Source organism: Drosophila elegans, unplaced genomic scaffold (assembly GCF_018152505.1).
Source record: "Drosophila elegans isolate 14027-0461.03 unplaced genomic scaffold, ASM1815250v1 contig_476, whole genome shotgun sequence".
Taxonomy (NCBI): domain Eukaryota; kingdom Metazoa; phylum Arthropoda; class Insecta; order Diptera; family Drosophilidae; genus Drosophila; species Drosophila elegans.
In genome coordinates this window covers 13,273,425-13,297,968 of record NW_024545863.1, presented here as the reverse complement: position 1 = coordinate 13,297,968, position 24,544 = coordinate 13,273,425, and the positions used below count along the sequence as shown (strand labels likewise).

Here is a 24,544-nt window from a genome sequence, read left to right as displayed (position 1 = left end):
TGAGCTGAACAAGCAGACCAACAAAATCAACAAGCAGGCGACGACGACGCTTCAAAAGCCAAAGGGCTCTTTTTATTACCTTTGTCAAATGCACAAATAGCCGAAAATCCAAAGCCACTGCCGGGTCACCAGCTCATTCCCTCCAATTCCCCTGGAATCGGCACAGCTAAGCAATTCCGGTGACAAAACACAACAAACGGCTCAGGCAAATTCACACATTCTTTGGACCAGAAAAAGTATGGCCCGAAAAGGGTTGAAACTCAAATGTTGCGAGCAGCCAAATATCCAAACATCTAAAGGTACACAATAAAATATTATATCGTAATAAAACCCCATCCGCCCCCACTCTCAGATATGTAAGAGAAATGGCTGGCAGGTGTTGAGTGGAGGGCGGAGGGTGGCGGGTGGAGGTTGGAGGTTGGAGGGCTCTCATAGTGGCAAGATAGCACGATTGAGCGATACTTTTCGTATAATATGTATTCCTTGGGCCAGAAGTAGGGCCCGAACAGGCAGCGCAATATGTATTTAAGATTTATTGGAGATTTATGCCCGGCTTTGGCCTCAGTTAGCAGCTGCTGCCTTACCATCTCCTGTTACTGCTCTATTTTCATTCATTGCTAACAAGCAATTTGGCAACTCAGCGGAGCAAATCCGCTCAGATACGGATATGTACCGGCTATAGTCGGGCCAAATCTGGAAGCTAACCCATAAGCTCTTTAACGACAACCGTTTCCATAAATATGCGCCTAGGCTATTAGCAGCGTTAAAACCATTCCCAGCCCGAAATAAAATAAACAAAATATCTAATGAAGTAAAGCGTTTGAAGTCATTAAGAAGATGTCCAAAATATATACTATAAACAAAATAAATATGAAATAATTGTATATCACGTAATGTAATTTACATTTTTTTATATGAAATCTGAAAGCTATTTGTGCTATATTAAAATAAATGCTAATAGCAACGAAAAAGTGTTTCTTTTTGAATAAAGTTTTTACAAATATTTATTTCGCTCAATATCTTATAATAAGCTAAGTAAAATGAGCGCAGATAACCACCATTTTAAAACTTGTACTGCTCCAAAAAAATTTAATATACTAAATCAAAGTTCTTTAACATTGTTTAATTTTATGAATTATGTTGGTTTATCCGCATATTTCGTTCCATGGAACAAAAACCACGCGGAAAAAGTTATCCGCAAAAATGTAGCATGCATTTCCCTCTCTACAATTGCGAACCAAAAAAGTTGTCACTCCACGTCAGCACATTATTAATTCTTTGTTTCCGTCCATGCCATGTTTTGTAGAAAAAGTTTTGCTGCATGTTTTTAATTAAATTGCACTTATTATTAGTATTATTTTCGGTCAGCCTTTGCACTCGTCATCGTTGTTTCACGCAAGTATTTTATTTGTTGGTCTGCCAAATATACGAATGTGACGTGTTTCCACTGTATATAGTGCGCTTGTTCGAAAATAAAACGTACAAACAAAAGTGAAAACAAGCAAAAGTTTTAACTAATTCCGTTGAGTTGGCCTGAATAAACGAAAACAAAACCGAATGAATGGCAAAACCAAAAACCATTTTTATGACCGGATGTGTTTTAAAAATTGGTTTTATTTATTTTTTAATAAATTTAGGTATTTAATCATTAAAATAGAGCATATAAAATAGAATGAAATCCATACAAAATATTTTCCATTTTTCGCTTGTTCACAAATCACACACAAAAAATGCCTGTAGAAAAAACCAGCGTTTGGTGTTTGGTTTAGTCGCCGAACAGCTTCTTGCCCAGATCCATCATCCTGTGATTGCGGCAGACGCGCAGAGCATCGGCTTTTTTAAGCACTTCCTGGACATCGCCATTGACGTCCACCAGTTGGGACAGGAAGTCCTCGTACGCGGATTTCACGTTGGCCGGCAGAGTGCCGATCTTAACCTTCTTGAGGGTCTTCACAATGCCCTCTGCCCAGCCGGATTCCAGGGCGAATTCGGAGAGCCACGGCACCAGCGGCAGTACGGCGCACATGGTCTGCATTCCCAGGAACCACAGCTCGGACAGATCCGACCAGTTGCCCTTGTAGGCAATGGACACGACCAGGGCAGTGGGATCGTTGCTCTCGTCAATGTTGTAGGCATCCCACAGGAAACGGATGGTGGCCTGGATGTAACGACAGATGGAGAAGTCGTTCTGCTTGACCTTCTTGGACTGCTGCTTCAGCAGTAGCAGTCCCAGGACGGCCAAATTGCCATGGATGACCAGGTTATCGGGGGTATCCTTCAGCTCGGGCAGATTCTCTACTACGAACTTCAGCAGACTGGCAAACGTGGCTCCATCCTCGGCCTTCTTGGGCTCCAGAACGGTGAAGTTCATCAGGATGTTGGAGAGGGCCACAATGGCACTCCTGGCCACCTTCATCTCCGCCTGCTGTTCCGGACTTGGCACCGGATCGGGCTCATTCATGCGCTTCAAGCGCTCAGCTCGCGGAATGGGTGGCCTCTTCCAATGCGCAATGCTGAAGTAAAACTCCAGGGTCTCCAACAGTACCTCATCCTGCTTGTGCGTGAAGAGCACCCTCCTGGCCTCCTCCTCCACGGCAAAGTGACACAGAGCGGGCAGCATGATACGCAGGACATCGACGGGTGGCTCACCCTCCCGGGGACCTGCTCGCCAGGCCTTCAGCTCCTGGAAACTCTCGTTGGCAACCTTGAGCATGAAGGGCAGCAGTTTGTAGATGGCCGGCCTCATGGCCGTCGTCTCCTGGGCCAGCCAAGCGGACAGGACCTTAACGATGGCAAACACAAACTTCTTGTCCCTGGGATTGGTGCTATCCCGGATCTTGTCCTGGCTGACCCTGGTCAAAACGGCTAGAACCTGATTGAAGGCGCCCTTGAGAGCCGTGTATGTGGTCTGCTTTTCCTTGGGTTCCAGATCCAGCTGATCCGCAGCCATGTACTCGATGCACTGCTCCAGGATGGTAAAGCAGCAGGTGAGTAGCTCCGCCTGCTTGAAGGTCGTCTCCAGTTTCTTCTCGTCCATCTGCATGCGCACCTCGATGGCTCCCAGTTGAAGAAGCTGCAGGAAGAACTGCTTCTGCTCGTCCATGAAGGCCCATTGGATTCCCAGCACCTGCAGGGTGGTGGCTATCAGATGCAGGGCCGGATCCCTCTGTTTGGGACCAATTTTCGCCTTCAGGATATCCCCACAGCCCTTGAACAAGCTCTCCGGCCAGATTTGACCCTCCAACGAGTTGATCACGATCTCACGACGGCAGGTGATAAGGATATCAGCCAGAATGCGGCAAAGTTCGTACTTCCGGTCCGTGTGATCGGTTTCCATGTCCAGCGCAATCCTCTGGATCAGGGCGTGGAAGGCACTGGGATCCTCGGGCCACGACAGCACGCCAAACTGCTTGACGAGGAGAACAATCAGGTGCAGGGCCTCGTCGGTTTGGAAACTCTGGGCGGAGTAGATCTGGGACATCTTGGGTATGGCACCGGTGGCCAAGAGTGCCTGCTGACCCGGCTCATGGCTGGCGATGCTCTTGAGGCAACTGTACGCCTCGCTGACCACAATCAGGTTGTCCTCGTAGTCCTCGTCGTCGGCCTGTTCCACGATCTCCAGCAGAGTTGGTATGGCATCGATAATGTCCTTGTGCGTGGCCAACTCCTCCTCCTGACAGAAGCAGGTGAGGATCGACAGAGCCACACTTTTGTATACCAAAGGGGGGCAGTCGCTGGGCAGATCCTTGGAGACCAGCAGCTTCTTCAGAAAGGGAAACCCAATGGCCTCGAAGAGCAGCTTCTTGCCCGACGCATTGCAGTCTTTGCCCTTCACCAATTTGGTGACCATAAACAGGGCCGCGAATTTTTCAGTGTCATTGCGAGTGCTCTTCAACAGGTTGGCGCACTTGCTCACGGGCTCCGGCACATCCGTCATCCTGGGGGTTCCGACTCTCCGGGTGTGTATCTCGCGGGCTGCCTATGTACGGCCTATATACTTAGCCGCTGCTTGGCTATATGTGTGTGTGTGTGCCGTGGCCTTCTAAAAATATATCTCCTCACACTTTCACTTGGCTACAGCTTTCCCGTTGGTTCTTCCTCTGCCGTATACTTTTCCGCTGGGCTCTGGGTTCTGGGTTCCGTGTCTTCGCTCGACGACGCACTCTCGCTCACTGATCACCGCCAGCGGAAAACTCACTATTGGCTTTCCCCCATTTTCCAAAAGCTGTGCAGCTGTTGCCATTCGAACGGGGAAAACCTACACACAATTTATTTATACACGGAGCATACACTTTACTTAAGCAGGGGATCTGTATTTTTTAATAATTATGTTATAACAATAATGTTTGAGTTAATTAAATTAATTTTTACAAAGCTAAGACTATTAATTTTACAAAATTAATTAATAATAAATTAATAAACTTAAAAAGAAACGGGCCCTATCTATGTAAGAATCGAAAATTTAAGCAACTCTTTATTGCATGAGCAATTTTGTCTTTATTAATAAACAATAAGCACAATTTGTGTTTCTTAATTTTTAAAATTCAAGTGGTATGACAGTTTTCAAAAATAGCATTTTCTTTCAAACAGACGACATTTTGTTCATTTTTGATATTTTTTTCAAAAATTGCAGGTCATTGAAGAAGAAATACCTTAAGCTTTAATAATTTCAGTCAGTCACTCAGTGCCCCAAAAGACGCTCCATAGCTTCTTTGTTTCTCAATATTTTTGTGAAATAAAAAATCTTAAAACAAAGATGAAATCCGACTTTATTATGTTCAAAAAAAAATTCCCAAAAATTACCAACTTTTTTATGGATTACGCTGGTATATCCTCTTAAAGAGTATTTATATTTTCCTGAACAACTTTTTCACTTTCTTCAGCCTATAGAATTTGAAAATCACTTGAGATCAAACGGATGACCAATGCATTGCTATTTGCTCTCGGCTTTTCCTTCTCCACTTTTCCACTCTCGCTCAATTTCCTCCCGCATTGCGCTCTGTTGAGCATCGTTGTTTATAATTAGAAAATGATTTTTCGTTTTTCCGACATCTTCGTGTTTACATTTGGTCAACTGTAAAATGTTCGCTGCCGGCTGCATTTCTTCCAGAATATTTTTAATATGTGTTTGCATTCTTTCTCCGCAGCACATAAGCTCCTATGTGGCCACAAATACCTAGTGATATATATATGTATGCTATATATAGGTGAGTCGGCATCAATGTCCAGACATATAAATAAACCACTCTGTGCAACGGGATTCAACAAACCAAATACACATATTTTTACATACATAAATTATACATTAACTTAGTTATATAGACACATTGTTATTTTGCATATATGGATCGGAAATTTGCATATTTAATTTAAGTGCGGTGCTTTTCCACTCTGGGGTCAATGAATTTAATTGCACATTGCACTTTGCCTTAAACTAAATATATTTTCATTACATTTATTTTAAAATATAGTTATTTTTAGATGTAGGTACAATTGCTGATTTATTGTTCAATTTCAATAAGTGACTCATATGTATGTTTTCATAAAATTATGTATCAAGCTTTCTATAATAGCAATTATAACAATTATTAGGCCCTCACAATCGCCAAATGTTATTTCATTGTTTTTGTTATTCAACCTTTTCTTGTTTTTCTAAAACAAAAAAAAAACAGCTGTTTTATATATTTTACAATGACTACGTCGACGAAAAAGACATCATGCGGGCTATTTATTCTTTTGGCATTTAATTCTTTTAGCACAATTTTAGATATTTATCTGCTAATGAGCCATAGAATCTGACAAATTTAGGAAATTTTTCTCGGCAGCGAGAAAAATATCTCACCATTTTCTGCTCTTCCAACGAGCATTTAACCATAAAATCTTTAGCATGGAAAAGTCGGTTATTCGGACGCCGTTGGTCATAATGCAAATGAAAAACTTTATCCATTCTGGATTATTTACTGTAACACAAAATGCAAATTTGTCTGGACCAGCAGCAGCGCTCGATCTCAGCGCACCAAAAAAAAAATTAATATTACACATATGGATGTGGATGCAGCAGCACTCGACCCGTACAGGACCCAAATCGGATCCCATATCGGTTCTGTTTGCTTTTGTTATTATTATATTGGCGGTTCGGCCAACCGACATGGGCCAAGTGGTCGTTGAATGTGGTCAGTTGACCGTTTTTGGGCAAACGCGGCTTAATTGCGTTGCTAGCAATTTCAATAATTGGGTTATAACGAAATTGATTAATTTTTACATTTCACTAATTATGTGCCTGGCGAATGCGCTGCTATTGGTGTGATTATAATTATAATTATAAAAGAGAAATATGCTGGTCGCCCACGGGTGTTTGTTTGCTCTCATTTGGATGCCCATTTGCACTTTTGTGTGGGTGCCTCGAATGGAACACTCTGGTTGCCTACTTTAAGGCGGTGGTCGAAAATCCGTTTAAATTAGAGGAGCTAAAGTGAAAAATGTCCACAAACTAGCTACTTACCCGGATACATCACAGTTCCCTTATCTAACTCGGTACATAACCAACAAAAAGGCAACATCAACATCAATAATTGAAATAAATCGCTTGACAAACGATGTTCGGCCAAAGACCAGCAAAGAAACTGAAAAACCAGAGCTCACAAAAGGAGAAACCGAAAACGGACAGGAAACGCAGGACAAAAAAGAATACACTCTTATCACTAATCACGAAACCAAATCGGACCAAACCAAAAAGGAGAAATTGACCCCTCAAGTACACCCAGAAAAAGGCTCTATTACACTTCTAACTTTGGTTTTTAAAAAACTTATACTTATGAGTATTTTTTATAAAACTAGTTATAAAAATAGTTAAAATAGTAAATGATAAAAAAAAAATTGTTTAAAAAATTTAATAAAAAAAATCTGCATTGGGAAGTTTCTATATTGTTACGGTTTTATTACCTAGTTAGGAGGTGTTATATGTTTGTATTATTAAAAGAAAATGGACCTCAACGATGTTTAAAAAGATTGAATACTTTTGTAAACGCATTTTCATTTTAAGAAATTTTTGTATAAAAAATCATCTTATTTTGGGAGATTGTGCTCTGTTAAAATAATATAAGTTATAGACCAAACGTATTCAGAATGTTAGTTTTAAAGTCAAAAAATTGATGGCACTCCAAAAAAAGTTTTGTGGGCGGACAAACGTCATTGAAATCTCTTATTAAACTGATTAATTTTTTCTGAATCAATATTTATTGAATGGTTTTGTATTCTCAGTGTAAAGGCAACAAAGAAGGAAACCAACAGTTCTGTAGCAACTCCACCGAACTCACACTTATCCTTCCGCTTCCCATTCCGTTTCCTTTCTCAAACGCCGTCTTTTGTGCGAATCGAAGGCTCCGAGCATCGATTTTCGGACCTCGGTCCAGAGTTTGCAGAACTGTTTCGAAATGTTTTGACAAATGATTTTGTTTATATTTTCCATTTCATCGAAGTCCCCAATGGCGACACTTCTGCGGCAAGTTCACCTCCTGCCACAAAATCCCATAGATAGCAATGAGAAAGTTTCTACTTTTAGCTGGCCCAGAGATCATCAACATTGATTTCAACTTTTTCGGCGGCAATGATTGTCATCATCACAACAGCTCCGCCCAGGACAAGTTTGTTTGTGGGCGTGGCACTGGTCCAATTTGCAGCCAGAAGTCCACAAAAAAATAAATTGTCTGTCATTACGAGCTTTAATTTGGTCAACGAATCATTTCGCTTTCGATGAGCTTGAGTTCACCAAAGTTGTGGCAGATGGAAATTAATCTTTATAATGTCGAAGCCATTTTATACAGGCAAACAGCTCTCATTATATTCTCAATAATGGGACAATTTAAGCCAAAAGTTCAGTAAGTAAAACATGATTATATTATTTTGATTTATGAGAGAAAATATTTGGTCAATTTACCTTTAGGAATGCAGGTAATGACAGCATTTTGGAAGTCCGGTTCACCTCTTGAAGATGTTAATTGTTGCCATTGTTAATTTGGTTAGCCTGATTAAAACATGTGTTATACATTGCTGAACAAAAATGTATATTTGTTAAGCAAAGACTTAAATTAAAAGGAAATATTGAAAAATAATAAACACCAATTAATTATGGCAATTCGAGCTAAGTTTAATTGGTTTATAATTGGGTAATGTTATTTAAATTTCGTAGTTTGAAAATTTAAGGCAATAAACTTGGCTAAAGTGGTGTTTTTGTAGGTTAATTTAATATAAACAAATCTGAAACCGAAATTGGTTATTTTTAAAGTAAGCAACAACAATTTGTAGCGTCGCAATAAATTTATTAATTTGGGTAGACTTTTCATTAATACTCGGACTTAAAGCCATTTTAAGAATACCAATACCTATTGGGACTTTAATAAACATTGTAACGCAGTTTTTATAACAAAATGCACTTAAATTAATTGATTTGCTATTTATTATGTAATCCCAGAATTTCTTCAGTCGAACACTTAGCTTGAAGAATCACAGCGGAAGTTGAATAAATGTAAAGCACTTTCAAATCTCAACTTCCTGCCATCCCCTAAGTAAGATTCCCACAGCTGTGCCCGAACACATGAAAGTGAACCACTTTGCCACAAAGGACCCGGCATCATCCCAAAGACGAGTTCAAAATAATCACTCATACACGTGCACATCGTTGTTTCTCCCGTCCGCAGCTTCGATTTCCCCACTTTCGGACCTTTTTTTTTTGCTGGCGAGCGTGTCCTGATTGTTTGCGAAGGCTGCTGGCACGTGTCAATTTATATTTAAATTCAAATGCAAAAACCGAATCAAAATTCCTGCGTACAGAATAGAATTAAATTTCAAAAGGCGACAGCGAAAGCAAAAACAGAAAACAGAAAACAATCATATTTTCGGGAAAGCATCTGCCGGCTGTTAATGGTTTTGGTTTACACCATATTAATGCCTGATTAATGTGAGCGACAGGGAACTGCGGAATGGAGTGTAGTTTCCTGAACCGATTCATGAAAACGTCTTAAAACAGATCGGCTTTCGGCCAGAAGGTATCATAATGAGAACACTCGAATAAAAAATGTTTTCTTCTTAAAGAGCTCTTTGATCTGAATCATCCTTAAGTTTAGCATTCATTACATTCTTATACGCAAGCTAAATTAAATTAAGGCAACTTGGTTCAACTTTGTACAGTCAATATAACAAGGCGTAATACTTAAGTACATATTAGTTTTTTGATATTATGTGAAATGTAATTTACAAGCTTTCGACCATTTAAAAAAAAAATTTGTTGAAAAATTATTATTATTAGACGATATTTTTTGATTAAAAAAAGCAAACGTATCTAAAAAAACAAAGTAATTGGTAATTATCCTTCAATTTTAAATTTCGTTGCATCTGCTAAAAATATTTTTGTACAGCTCCTAATCCAATTAATCCCATTAGGCCAAATAATAAGACAACAAAAAAAGTAACAATTTCGGCATTTTCCGCATCCTCTTCTTACTGACAATTTTTAGCGTTTTTTTTTCACAGTGTGGTGCTGTTGGTTGTCATCCCGTAGAAGTTTTGTAATTGTGGCCCCATTGTTCACTTGAGTTGTATTGTGTGAGCAACAAGAGAAGTGGCAAATGTGAAAGCGGAGCGATGGGAAATTGGAGGTCCAGGAGTCGGCAACAAATTATGCAAATCCCCTTTTGAATGGCTTATCCTTCATGAATTTATATCGAAACGGAAAGCCAATGACTACGCGCCTTTGAGGCCTCGGTCATTGGAACAATAAAAGCTCATTTCTTGCTATTATCATTTCACTAACAAATAACAAATCATCGAGCTAAGCGACCGTTATCCTCGGGAGTAAGGTGGCACTTCTGGGCGGTGGAGGCGGGGGTAGGGGGCGGAGGCGGGGTCGGGGGCAAAGGCGGGTAACCCCAAAACGTGTTCACCTCAACGGCAAACAACCATATCGGAAGGCACGCTGAGGCTGCAGAAACGTCTGCCAATAAATTCTGTTAATAAACCAAAAGTTGTTAATTTAAATGATTTATATCTGAAGAGGAGAAAGCGGCAGAGATAGAGAGAGAGAGAGAGAGGGGAAGCAGCTGAAACGGAAGTGGTGATGGCAGAGTGCGAGTGGGAGGGTCAAAATTCCCCCCAGTAGCCAGGCCAATGCGCTTGTTATTGCTGAGCCTCAAAAATTCTCGTAATTTGGCATAACCTTTTGGGCAGCGCCAACGGGCCATAGTGCTCCATTTGCCTCCTGCCTGTTTGCATAGATACACTGAAGTAAAATATGGTAATCAATAAGAATGTTATGCCTAAAACTTGTTATGAAAAAGGCTAATTTCATGGGCTTATCAGCTTAGGTTGTTTAAATCAACTTTCCAAATGTGCTGATTTGGATTCAAATGTAATAAATTGTAAGAAGTTATCTTGGTGACATTGGGTTCGGCTTTAAGAATACAATTAAATTTTTACATTTGGTATAAAATATAAAAAATTTAAAATAATATAATACAATTACAAAGAAAACTTAATAATCAACTCTCTGGTTGATCAACTGTTTTTTTGTTAAAATAATTTAAGAATATTAAATAGAAGACATTTTTTTTCCGTGTACCCTTCCTTTTTGCTCGCTGATCCCTCTTGCTGTGCAAGTTTTGCGTGGTCGGGCAATAGGTCAAAGTCGGTGTGCCACTGGAAGACTGGGATGCTGGGATGCTGGGATGCTGGTATGCTGGGTGCCAGGAGATTGGGTGGGCTGTCCGTTGCCGTCAGCTTAAACCAATTTACGTACCCGATGTCTTCATCGCAGGCCGTTTCCATGGGTTGTGTCCGAATCCGAATCCGAATCCAAATCCGAATCAGTACCAGTGATTCGTGCGTACCATAGTACCATAGTGTGTCATGAGTTATTGCGTCTCCCCCAAAGCGGCACAACTGTGCGTATGCGTAATTTGGCTAAGCGGACTGGACAAGGACGCCTGTGCCCCTACGCCTATGCATTATACATAGATACGCGCACATATAGATATTTGGGAATCAAGCATTCTTGGGCCAAAGCAACCCATAAACGTTATATAGAAATTTATGCCCCTTTGTTTGCAGTCGAAATTATTTCACTTGTTTGTGTTTATTACGGCCAAATCTCGTCCAATGTCGGGCCAACGTTTGAAGGAAACATCGTTCGTTTTCCACAGCGTTTACTTTTAATGGTTCAACTGTTTTTTTTTTTTTTTCAGGGGGATTTTCCACATCTTAACTTTGGCCGAGACCTACAAATATTTGATGCTCCAGAGCGCCAGTTGTTTCGGGTTTTATTGATTGGCGTTGGCGTGCCTGGTTTATGTGGCATCCCTCCTCCGGCCGCCTTCTCCAGTGCCTTCCCCGTTGATTGCTGCCCTTGTTTTTGCGTGGCTGTCAAGCGTGAATGTTGCGCTACATTGAAAGGGATTTCTCGGCATTTAAATGGGTCTATACCCCCCAATTGCGTAAGTATGCTACTTGTCTGAGAATGCGAATAGAACTTTCAAAACATTTATTAATTGCATTTAGATTAATTAATCAGCGAGTTGTGAAAAGTTTTAAGACTTAAGACTCAAGAACAGTGCTGCCAGCATCAAAATTTTATGAATAAATAGAGAAGACACAGACACAATATACTCATAAAATTTAGAACAACATTTTATTCTTTTATAGATATTTAAGTAAATGATCTAAGCCATAGTAAGGTTCTCTACTTATTTTAATGAGTTTCAGCGATTCGGATGATTCCATTTAAGCCATATTTAATCAAATTTCCAACGAAAAGCAAATCAACAACACAAATGTTTTTTCTGCGCATACCTTGAATTTGCTTTATAAATGCACTGTTTTTATTTAATTGTATTTGAATTTTCTTTACATTGAAATTACAAACCAAATAAATGTTTTATAATTTTCTGTACACAATGATGTTAAGATGTTTCACCCTTACATCCCACATTATCTTGCGGATGCTTCGACTATGAGCAACTAATTTCCTCAGATGAGGCAACCGCAAATGGTAGAGCATCCTGTTGCACATGCATTAACCATGGCATTCACAACATTATGCAAACTTACACACACATTCAAATACTGCACCACATATACATACATATATATATCCCTGCACAAGGAGCTCATCAAGTCTTCCGGTTTGTCGAGGATGTTCACATTGTTTATGCTCCGGAATAAATGAATATAAAGCATTTAGTTTACAGCTGCCATTTGACAAGCATTCGCCCCAGTTATTGAATGAGTGGGTTGAGGGGAAGGGAACTCAGGAGAAGGTGTGGTACCCGATTCGTTGTTGGTTTTGCATTTTCTTTTAATAAAATACATGAATTATGCAGGCATATTAAATGGGAGCAAGTGACAGTTGTCGATATCGACGACTGGCTAGGGGACGCTTTCTTAACTTTCTCCCAAGCCACTTGACATTGACAGGCAACACAAACATGAATGCAGTGTATAACGCGATAAGACGAAAATGAAAATGGCCAAATGATTAATAAAGATAAAGAGATAAAATGTTGTATTAAAAATAATTGGCAATGAATTAGCCAATGGTATATTGAATTCCTTTAAAAAAAAAACAATAAAATGTAAAGAAGCTAAAAACAACACGTAAACTCTTTAAATGTTCATTGTTAAATACCAAAAAATGTAGCTTTTTACTAAATGTTATTCTAGATTGAACCACTAAACTAAATCTTTGAATAAACAAAGGGTCTTTAAAAAAATAGTCTATACCCAAATATTTGATAATTAAAGACCATTGTCAAGTTATTTATGCGTGGATGGTTTTTTACTAAGACCGAACAAGTGCTGTTTTATTGTCCCAATAAATTTACGATTAATGAGTAAAAATATGTTTTTACGGGCAATTTATAAATTATTCATTTTTTTAACTCAGTTGACCCTTTAAGAGAATTGACTGCTTGTACATGAACTCATGGATTGAAGAGTTGCTCTGGCGTACCGAAAGTTCTTTGACTCCTCCACCTGCTCCGTAAGCAAAAACTCTCGAAGATTTTCCAATGCCAACGCGGAATTTGCAATTCAGCTCGTAAACTTACTGATTTGTTTGCCACAAAAAAGGTGGCGGGACTTGCGTGATGAGTCAAGTCCCGACTTTCTCAGTCGATTTCCACAAATGCAAAGTCATGGCCAGGTCAAGGCCGGAGGTGAGCTCCTGAAAAAGGGTTTTTTTTTTGTGTTGTGTTTGGGGGGGGGAAATAAATTTGCAATTGATAGCCCGGACTGGCTCGTAATCAGTTTAAAAGGGCCGAATCTCAATTTGGCAATTGAGTTTGGCTGGCTGTGGCTCAACGTTCACACCCATAATCCAATCGTTTGAAGCGCTTTTATGGATTCGACATGTCAAATCGCGTGCAAATTTGTTTGAATTGGTTTTTCCCATACTCCTACATTTTGCATGTCCTACACTCAAACCAAAAGTCTTAAAGTGCTCACATGTAGTTACATTAAAAAAGTTTTAAAGTTAATCTAAAATTAAGAATAAAATTTAGTTGTTTCGCTTTTGGATTGTTTTATTCAATGGGATATATGTATGTACATATTGCCTATCCAAAGGATGTGCTTTACAAAATATTAGTTTATACAATAAAATTGTTTAAAGTGCTGGTTTTTTTGTTTGTGTAAAACACTCTACAATCAAATACGTAAACCCCAGGGGCCAAAAGGCTTTACAGTGTCCATAAGAACTTTTTTGTTGTTTTCACTAAAGTGTTAAAATGCACGGGGAACCCCAGAAAAAAAAAACAAAAAAAAGAAAAGGCCAATGAAAAAAAACTTTATTCAAGTCATGTAATTTCGAAACATCCTTTGATATCGTACATTCGCTTGTGTTTTGTATGCGCACGGTACAAATTGGTTTTTTTCCCATTTTCATTTTATTTACTCGCGGCGACATGAGGACAACCATATTTATTGCATAATTTTCCGCATAGCTCCCACACATGCCAATAAAGAAACTCAAAAATGGTCCAGCACTTCAATAGCGTTGTGATTTTTGCTGGCAGTACAGCATATGAATTACCAGCTAGTTTTTGGGTTGGATTTTTTTTTCATTTCCAAAATATAAGGAAGTATATTTTTTTTATCAACCCTTTAAGCAAATCTGAAATGGAAATTATTATCGTCAAATTGGTGATGCATTCTTTTAGGAGAAAATTCATTCCAAGGCAGCGCTAGCTGTTCTGATCTGAGAAAAGTTCTTTTTTCGGTTGATAACATTCGAAAACGACTTTTGTGGCCCATCAAGTTAAAGAATCTCAAGGAGTATTATAACAATTTTAAAAAGAAATCTTTTGGACCGTTTTGGAAAATTAAAAAAAAAATGTAATTTAAAAAGGTGTTACTTGTACTATATTACTCTCTATTATTTATACGCGAATTTACTGTCTAACAAAAATAACCTTTATTTAAGAGTTTGTTCTTACAAATAATCTGCTAAGCTAGAGATAAAAATAGGACTACAAGTTGCCTGGGATTATAATTGGGTATTATACAGTACGTTTAAATGAAAATGAAACCAAGATCTATTGGAGTGTAAGGCGTCAGTGAGCATGGAGTCTAATCTCGTGCGCGTCCTCTTCCTCGGCCACCATTTCCACCTTCATGCTCTCGGCCAGCATAACCGCATTCTGGTGAAGTTTGGTCTCCTCGTGCTGACGCATGTGGTGCAACAGTCGGAAATCCTTGTGACAATAATCGCATCGGTACAGCTTGATGTCCGTGTGGATGAGCTCGTGCTTGGTCAGCGAGTGGGCGTAGGCAAAAGCTTTGTCGCAAACCTTGCACACGTATGGCTTAACGCCGCGGTGAACACTAAATAGAATATAGAGAAGTTTATTAAAATTTGTAGTACCCAAAAACTTGTTTAACCACATTTATAACATTAACATTTTAAATTAAATTATTTTAAAATGCACAAAAAATACCTGTCTAGCACACTATGGTACTTACTTCTCATGAGACTTCAGGACACTCTCGTAGAAGAATTGTCTGCTGCAGTAGCTGCATTTAAATGGTTTGCTACCCGTGTGCGAGTACATGTGCTTCCGCAGCTGCTCGCGCACCTGAAACTTGGCATCGCACAGTCTGTAAAGGTATGATAATGTAATCAATGGTTTTAAAATTGATTTTTTTTCTTGTGATTGTTTTATAATACATGGAATGTTTTCGGCGTTTTGAAACATTTACACATTAAAATATTTGTAAGCCCTTAAACTTTTAAAACAGTGAAGTTACGGTAAGTTTTAACAATTTTCGGATAGGTTTCAAGTCTTAACTAAAATCTGGTTTCTGAAACTAACTTTTAGGATCAAAAGTTTCCTTTTCCAGAAGAGTTCTTATCTGATCAGATTTAAGAAAATTCCCGAAAAACAATTAGTTATTAGAAATCAATGAAATGTAAAAGATAATAATGCAATAAAGATGACCTTTCGGACTTACTCGCATGCGTACTGGCAGACGGCGTCATGGCGCCGTCGGTGTTCCATCATCCGTCCGCGCTTCTCGTAGAAGTTGCCGCACACGTCGCAGATGTAGCCGCCCTTCTCGGTGCCGTCGGATGTGGTCAGCGAGTTGAGGCCGCGGCGAACGCGCCCGCGACGCACCTTTAGACTGGCCTTGGCCGCCTCTTGGAGCGCCAGCTGTTGCGAGGGCGTCTCCTCGTACTGCTTCTCGGCTTCCAGAACGATTTCGGCCTGGTCGGCGCTCATGTCGATGGTGTAGTTCTCCTCCAGGTACTCGATGGTGTCGCCCAAGCACTCTTGCTGCTCACTGGTCTCCACCTCCAGGTACTCCTCCTGCACCTTATCGTCCTGATGGTCTCCCTCTCCGGCAGTGCTCTCCTCCAGTATGTACATCTCCTCGTCGCATTGCGACTGCGAGCCGTCCTCCTCCTTTATCAGCATATCATCGGAATCGTCCAGGAGGCCCAGTTCCCGGCAGTAGTCCTCGATCTCGCCCTGCTTGCGGAGCGCCTTCTCGCGGAACTGATAGGCCATGTTGAGTTCCACTTTGCAGGACTTGCAGATGCCATCCGGAATGTTTTCCTTGTCGTTCAGCTAAAGTGGACAAGCGACCCTTGATCAGCTGATCGCTTCAAAATCGCGAATTTGCTTACCTTGCTGTACGAGACGCCCAAAAGTTGGATCAACATCTCGTTTGGGGTCTCCTCGCCCTCCTCACGAGACTCGTCCAGACGCTGTAGCCGCGCACTGGGTTCCAGGCACACTCGACACGTCTGTGGGGTTAGTTCGCTGCGCATTCTTGCTTCCTACTTGCAATTTAATTAAAAGAACCGCTCGCAACAGTATTTTAGTGTTAAAATTTGTGTTGCTAAAGTGTTGTGTAAAGCGACTGAAAAAAAGTAACGCAGCATCGCCATTTTATTGCCAGGGCTGCACAGCGCCAACGCTCACGCACGCTGGTTCATTTCACTGGTTCCGTGCAGCAGGGTGTACCACACTTTAAATATATTTTTATTGTTCTATATAAATTTCATTGTAATAATCGTTGAAGAAAATATATTAAAAAGAATAGCGATAATACTTTGATAAGATAGTTATTAGAATAATAATTTTCCATCGGTGTTTCAACCATTTAATATTAAAATCCAGTTAAATATTTTAATAAGTGATATTTGAAAATTTAGAAAATGTATATTCAAATAATATGTATAATTTTTGAAACAGGAAATATGTGTTGAGAAAAAATGTATTTGCAATAAGTTTATTTATTTATTTCGCCAATGGATTAAATCTTTAGTTGACTAACGGGTTATTAGCTGAACTCTAGAAATACTTCCAAAGCGCTATTTGGATACCCAGCAAAATGAGTTGCATAACCGCAAAGCCTGGTATACCATTTCAAATACACATAAGTCTAGTTTATTAATGAAATTTGCTCTCATATATAATACAAATCTTAAGCAAATACTAAAATGCATTCGCAAAAGTCAAATTGAATTTTTATTGGTAAATAAAATGTCAGCGAAATTTATAGCCAGCTATGAACTAGTTCACTGAACAGCTAGCTTTGAACTGAAGCGATGACGATAACATTAAGATCATCATAACACAAAATTGGCACGGTTATAATAAAAAAGGCTATTGAGTTTCAATTTGATTGGTTAGTTGCATACAAAAAAAGTATAAAGTTAACTTTTTATGAACGACATAGTTTAATTTAAACCCTGTGTTTACATCCGCAAGCCTTGCATAAAATAGTCAATTTGCGACCGCAGCGATCTGGCAACGCCGCATATTTTTCGAGACGCAGAACGCAAGATATTTCTTATCTGTCTTGTAAAAAAAAATGGATTATTTCATTTCGGTCGGTGCGTATCTCGGAAAATCGCATGCTCGTTGGCAGTAGAGAAGGCCATCGACTTTCCACGCCCAACGCCCCGTGCCCCCCGCCCGTGGGGAAAATGGGAAAGCAACATTATCTGGCCTCCGTATCTTCGTCCGTCACAGCCGTCAAAATGTTCGTCGCGCCAGTTATCGACTCGACAATCTCCATCTCCTAAAAGCACACACAACACACACACACACTCAATCGCACGCAGGCAGGCCAGCACACACACACACACACACACGTAACCTGCCAGTGGAAGCGCCCTTAATCTTGGCCAGAAACCACAAGAACAAGAAGAACACCAGCAGCAGCAGCTGGCGGAGGTAAACGGAGGCGCCGCTAGCACTAGCACTAGCACCTATCATGTCCGAGAAGCACGGCCAGCTGGGTGAGCAGTGGACGAAATCAGCGGCGCCAGCAGCCTCGGCACAAGCCTCCAATTCCATCCCCATACATCTACCGATTCCCGTAGTGCTTCCCCTCCAGAAACCCAATGCCAGTCCCTATGGCAACTGCAGCCTACAGCCAGCGGATATTGTCTATAATGCAACCCGATTCCAGGGATCTGCTATCCATGCCAAGGCTTCACCCCTGACCATAACGCCCGTGGGCCCTGGCAGTGGTGCTCCTGCCGCTGCCCAGATCTCGCCCACGAGCCACACCCATGTACCTGTACCTGTAGCCACGCCCAGCGGCTTTGTGCCGCCTCCGTTTCCCATTGCCGCCGGCGGCGGCGGCAGTGGTGGTGGTGGTGGTGTTGGTGTCACCACATCCGTGCTCACCCCGAATCAGTTTGCCACGGCAACTGGAAACACTGGTGCGGGACTGACCTTCGCCAATGCCTTCACCTTCAACGCGGCCCAGCAACTGGGTCTGGGCAAGATCATGCACGCCATGGGCGGAGCCACTGGTGGAGTGTCAGCGGTATCCGTACCAGTCACCACAAATCCATCAGCGGCTGCTCCTTCGGCTCCCACAATCACTGGCCAGAGGCATCCCAATGACGCAGTGCCAGCGGCCGGTGGAGTGATCAATTCCACCATTGCCGAGAATGTAATGAACGCTTTGAGCAACTCCAAATCAGTGGGAGCTTCATCGGTGTCCAGCGATGAGAAGATGCGAAGGGTGCAGCAGGTGATCGAGGGCAGCTTAGAGTGAGTTTATAATAAAAATGAATAATAATAATAAACCATCTTAACTAATGGGGATTTCCTTGCTTTAGCGACAATGCCAAGCTGCAGATTTCGCAGATCCTTGAGCGCGTCTCGGGATTGAAGCCCATTGAGAAGCTATTCCTTTATCTTCGTTTGCCTGGCGAGTGTGCTGACACAGATCCGCTCAGGCAGCCACAAAATCCACTGGGAACGCGCTCGGAGATTAATCACACCATCAATTGGGTGCGTTCCCATCTGGAGCACGATGCGCAGGTGTCCATACCAAAGCAGGATGTGTACAACGATTACATGTGAGTGTCCTTTGGCCTTTACTCTTGATTCAGGTTTAGAAAGTTGATAAACTACCTACTAGCATCTATTAACTGTTTAAATCAATCAAAATTGTTTAAGCAAGCGATCAGTAAAGTCTTTTTAAAATCATTTATTTTAATATACAAGATTACTTGTATTTTGCACTGTTTAAATTAAATAATTTATAAAGTTTTAGTTCAGTTTTGACGTTTTTAAATAATAACAAATTTTCTTTTATATCACCGTTTAGAGCTTATTGCGAACGCCTCAGTATCAAACCACTTTCCACGGCGGATTTCGGCAAAGTGATGAAGCAGGTATTTCCGGACGTGCGTCCCCGGAGACTGGGAACGCGAGGAAATTCCCGATATTGCTACGCGGCCATGCGGAAGACCACCAAACTGACGCCGCCACAACTTCCACAGCTATGCAAAACCGAGCAGGCCTCAGGTGGTGAAGCCACTGCCGACGTCAGTCATCTGAATAACGCCTCTAGTTTGGGTGCATTACAACAGTCGCCAGGAGGCGAATCGGAATGCTGGGATGTGGTGCGTAGCTGGGCAGAGAAATTGCTGAACACCAAGCTGGAAAGTGTGGCGGATTTAAGCTCCCGCATCAGGAGCAACAATGCCACAGTTTCGGCCAAAAAGTACACACCCCGTGAACCCAAGGAGAAAAGAGTTTTAGCAGTAAGTTTGAGAAAATCTTTGGAGTAAAAGACCCCTAATCCATTATGTTTTTTTTTAGGACATTGGACCCCTGAAGAAGCGGCGCAAAAAGAAACGCAAGGGTTCCACATCCTCGGAATCCAGTTGCAATCAATTAGTTGCCGGTCAGGATGCGGGCAGCAGCCAGGAGGCCAGCGACGAACAGCTACTGAAGATCAAGCAGGAGATCATAGACTCGCCCATTCAGCACCAGCAACCGCCAATGGGCGCTGCCTACCTTCAGCAGGTGACGCCCATGAACCTGGCCACAGATCAGCGAAGCAGTGGCGCTGTGCGCAACCTAACGCCCAAAATTTTGGAGATGGGTTCGCCGGCCGTTCTGCTGGCGCAGCAGGAACCGTCGCCCACGGGCATAGTTATCAAGGACGAAGTGGAGGACTACACATCGAACATTTTCTGCAAGAAGGTCTTAAAGGCGCAGCAAACGAAAGGTTTCTGGGCCAATTCTCCCAGCAGTGGTACAACGAGCGGTGGCGGTCTTCTGGTACCACCAACAATCACCACCACCTCGGCCACACCCCCGCCGCCGACGAACTCTAATAATTCCCCAGTTCCTGGACCCGGACTCTCCATGGGTCCGCCATCACAGATAATGAACGCCAGTTCGGTGAGCCCGTCGGGCAGCGTGGATAGCACGCCCAAGGTGGCCTCCCGAAACCAAATGATACTGCGAGCCAAGCGGGTAATGGCAGCGGAAAATGCCGCATTGGCAGCTGCCGCCGAGGACTCCGGACTGCCGGAGAATCTTGGATTGCCCAGAGAGCGTGTTATTAGCATCTGCAATATGGATAAGCATGAGCTGGATGACTACTTTCTGCCTGGCGAGGATGAGGAGAACTCCGAGGAGCCCGACACCGAGCTGCTTCAATATTTTCCGATGGGAGACGCTGAGGAAAAACAACTAAATTCCTTGGATGCTGCCGAACAGAATTGGAATCCACAAGAGCCAACGACGATCAACGACGGTTCTGCACCGGAAGCGATGCCCGCTCCCGGCCGCGGAGCAGCCAACGCCGCCGTCGTCGTCGTCGCCGCACCAGCAGCGATGCTGGCACCGGTGCCAGCGTCTACGATGCTGCCCGGACAGGCTGGAGTGGTTTCTGCCTCAGCGTCTCTGGCCCTAATGTCAAAAAAGCATCAGCAACAGCAGCACCAGCTTCAGAGCCTGCAGCAGCAATTGCTCCAGCGCTCCAAGCAGCTGCCCAATATCAGCAATAACAAGCGAAAGATCAGCCTGAGCAACGCCTCCAGCAACGGTAGCAACAAGAATTGCATTTTCCTGCCCATTTCTCCGAATATCAACGGATCCAATGGATCCAATGGACCAGTGGCGACCACGACAGCTCTGGGGACGGTGAATGCCAGCCAAAATTGCTTCGCTAGTCCGGGTCTGACCAGGATGAGGCAACGCCCGAATTTGTTGAGCAAACAGCAATCTTTGGACTGTGACAATCGAGATCCCATGATCGGTGCCCATCGCAAGGTTCGTGGCTATGTGTATAGCTATCCGACGAGCACGTCTGCCTCCGCACCACCCAGTCCCTCGCTGCTCCAACAATGGATGGGTGGCAGCTGGTCGTTGAGTGGCGGGAATAGCTCTAGTTTTGCGGACACCAGTCACAGCGCTGATCCGCTGGTCAACCAAAACTCAATGGATCTGGAGACGAGTCTGGCGCTGACGGGAGCAAACGAACTGGATACGTCGGAGATGCAGCGTTCGCAGTCGGTGCCACTCTCTCAATTGCAACGACGGTGCAGCCAACAGTCGCCCAGTCTACATTTCTACTCCGAGAACAGCAACAGCCAGCAATCGGCGCCATTGAAGGATACAGGATTACTCTACGAGGAGGTGGATGTGGGCTCTCTGATCTCGCCCAATTTCAACAGCAAGTTTAATAGCATCACGCAGCAGACGGCCACCACGTGCAGCTCGTCGGCGGGCTCATCGTCCGGCTACAGTAGCGGCGGCTCTGCGGGAATTGTCTCACGATCGGTACCCTCCACTCCGCTGCCACATCAGCACCAAAGCAGCCTAACATCTTTGAACGGAGCAGGCGTAGCGACGGCCAGTGGAGGTGATGTTCTGGGAATCGGAAATGGAGGCAACTGCGGAGCTGGAAATGGCTTCTTCACCATCTCGGACTCATTCAACTGGGAAGGATCTACGGGGAGTGGTAACAACCAGGTTGCCTATGGATCACATTCTTACGGTGCCCGCAATCCACTGGACATTTCCAAATCGATGCCAACGACACCGATAGCCACACAACGTTTCCGCTACAGTCCAGCGGAGGTGCATCGTGATTTTCTCATTAATGGCAATACCATTGATAGTTTAACTTCATCCGCTTTTGGAGCGGGAGGAGGTGCCACCGATCCGGCATTGGCACTCAGCACGGACACCCTGATCGATGACAGTGCGCCCAGCAGCGCCGGTGTCGTGGAGGCGATGATCGGTGTTACAGACATACTCGACGACTTTTAGAATTTGCATGAAGAGAAAGCTCAGGAGGATCATGAAATACCCGAGCGCCAGGAGCCGGATGAAGTGGAGGAGAGTGAGGTCGAGTCATCTGCCAAGGAGGACGCCAATGTGGTGGCCTGTCTGCTGCAGCATGTAGACCAGTTGTAGAGCCTTCTATCATCCGACTCCTGCTGTGTTCATGTCTCGTTACTTATTTGTGTTTTATGTTTTGTCCAAGTCCATTTTTTTTTTGTTGTTTCTGTTCCAAGAGTTCCATTTTTCTATACTTTTTTTTTAATTGGAAAATTTAGCTTCTTAACTTAACTACAAATTCAATTTACGATTATTTCTGAAAGAAAAGCTTAGCTTTAAATTAGGTTGTGACAAAATTTAGCACGTTTATTTAAACATACATAGAAAACTGGAACAGAATCCTGAAAACCTCCTCCACAAACGAGCTTTCTCTTCATGCCAATCGCAAAATAAGAAACAAAAAATCCAACAAAATCCTATCTTCCCTCTGTCTTAACTAATCAACAGCTTAACTGTGCCTCTAATTGGTTTCATGAAATGAAATGTCCAACAGCATTAGAGGTTTAAGTTGACCCGACTTCTGTAATCTATCTATGTATCTTTACCCTCAGGCCCTTGTTGTACGTATGCAATTGGCATATTGTTGTAATTACTAAACATAAACATTAACAAACGGATGGCGATGGCGATGACGATGGCGGACAGCAAATCGGTTTCCCCTTGCTGTATGTAGTTGCATAGTTTTATCGTTGAACAACATTACAAATGAAACGAACTTAAAGTCTGATTGAAGGAAACGTGTGCAGCGGTTTTAAAAACGAAAACAAATTTACAAAATGTTACTGTAAACGAATGTACATCTAGAACTATAGAACCTAACCTCGGCGCTCGACGAGTTTGTCTTCCTGCGACCCTCGATTGTACATATATAAGTATATATACTTGTTCCACGAGGATTTTATAAAGGGTCGCAGCGAAACAGTCTCAGTTCAAAATTGTCAAATTTAAATGTGTGTGTTTGTATGGTGTTGTAAGGTATTGAGAATAGCGAGCTTCGTCAATTGTTCATCCAATTCATTGGCCTCCTCCTTCGATTTTAACTAACCCAGCCCCGATCTACATAATATATTTGTTACGCTATATCTTTATCTGTCTATCTTAAACGCTTTTGATTCTTCGATTAGTTGTAAGTGTTTGTTTGTTATACCTGTTTATTATTTTTTGTTTAATTCACGCTTTCTCGGTTCGATCTGCGCGTGTAGTACTTTAGTTGTGCTATCAATTTTTCGATTTTGTACGATGTTTTGTAGTTCATGTTTTCTAATGCCTGAATTTCTAGTTGTAGTGTCGTTTCTTGTGCCCAGTTTATCAGAGTCTTAAGTTCTATTTTATCGATGTGAACAAAGTTTAGCTTTAAACCCTTCTTATTCATAATTCACATTGCAAATGAATGTTAATTTGTTTGTAAAACAAAGTAAAACACAAGCCCCAAAACCTATTTTCGTTCTAAAAACAATAATGCGGATCATGTGAGCATAAAATGTTTATAAAATTGTAAAGGAAATAAATCATAAATGTGCCTCAGGCTTTATTGTAAAACAATTATATACCACAACAAAAATATTCATACAAACATACAAAATGCATTAAAAACAAAAGGAAAAAACTAGATACGTATACACAAATAAATAGATTAATAGAACGTTATACGAGTATAATTAAATATACACTCATTTACAAAAGGCAAGGCTAGGGAATCAAATGAATTTGTTAGAAACTCGGATTCAACTAGTAGACTATATATATAGTCATAAAGAAAATAATACAATAACCAGAACTGCACTCTTTGCGTAAAATAAACATTGTCAGCTAAATTCAAAAAAGGAAGAGCTAAAAATATAACGATTATTTATTTTTAAGCAGCGCCACTTACCCCGAAGTCCGCTTTAAACAACAACCCCCAATATAAGAGTAAAAATAGCAATAGCCCTAAGTATGGTAATAAAATTAAACATATTGTCACCGGGAACACTTTAGATGAGATATATGCAATTATACAGAAACAATGCATTAAAGTTAAACAAACCAAAACTGTACTTTTTTATAAGATATTTCAATGACATAAAATACAGATAACAGAAACGAAAAATATGCGAATATTATTGGTTCGGGAAGATGTTGAAAACAATTTCTTATCTTTTAACTTTTTTGCCGGCAGGAAATTGGGATTCACCTTATCAAATACTTATTGATATGTTTGTTGATCACCTTATCAAATACTTGTGGGAACTCTGATTTATGGCCAAATAAAAATTTTAGTTTAACCATTTTCATATTTCAAAAACTTCAGGATGACAACCAAAACGGATACGAATATATTTACATTTTTGCAGAGGGTAATATAATTTCAGTCAAAAGATAGGATAGCATCACACATATTTGTATAA

General features: G+C 41.7%; 3 protein-coding genes across 3 annotated transcripts; 1 reads left to right on the top strand and 2 right to left on the bottom strand.

Moving 5' to 3' along the window:
• Positions 1–1,596: 1,596 nt before the first annotated feature.
• LOC108148365 (neurochondrin homolog) lies at positions 1,597–4,187 on the bottom strand. The gene has a single exon (XM_017275384.2). It carries the CDS (start codon positions 3,935–3,937, stop codon positions 1,766–1,768), a length of 2,172 nt encoding a protein of 723 aa, XP_017130873.1. The 5' UTR covers positions 3,938–4,187; the 3' UTR covers positions 1,597–1,765.
• A 10,247-nt stretch (positions 4,188–14,434) lies between these two features.
• On the bottom strand, positions 14,435–16,434 carry LOC108148410 (zinc finger protein 155). The gene is made up of 4 exons (XM_017275445.2): positions 16,172–16,434; positions 15,496–16,112; positions 15,007–15,141; positions 14,435–14,868 (listed from the first exon to the last, which is right to left on the bottom strand). The coding sequence occupies exons 1-4, from the start codon at positions 16,313–16,315 to the stop codon at positions 14,598–14,600; spliced, it is 1,167 nt and encodes a 388-aa protein (XP_017130934.1). The 5' UTR covers positions 16,316–16,434; the 3' UTR covers positions 14,435–14,597.
• Positions 16,435–17,169: 735 nt separating this feature from the next.
• LOC108148309 lies at positions 17,170–23,681 on the top strand. Its single transcript, XM_017275296.2, has 4 exons — positions 17,170–18,560; positions 18,629–18,871; positions 19,123–19,561; positions 19,620–23,681. Exons 1-4 carry the CDS (start codon positions 17,770–17,772, stop codon positions 22,083–22,085), a joined length of 3,939 nt encoding a protein of 1,312 aa, XP_017130785.1. The 5' UTR covers positions 17,170–17,769; the 3' UTR covers positions 22,086–23,681.
• Positions 23,682–24,544: the final 863 nt, after the last annotated feature.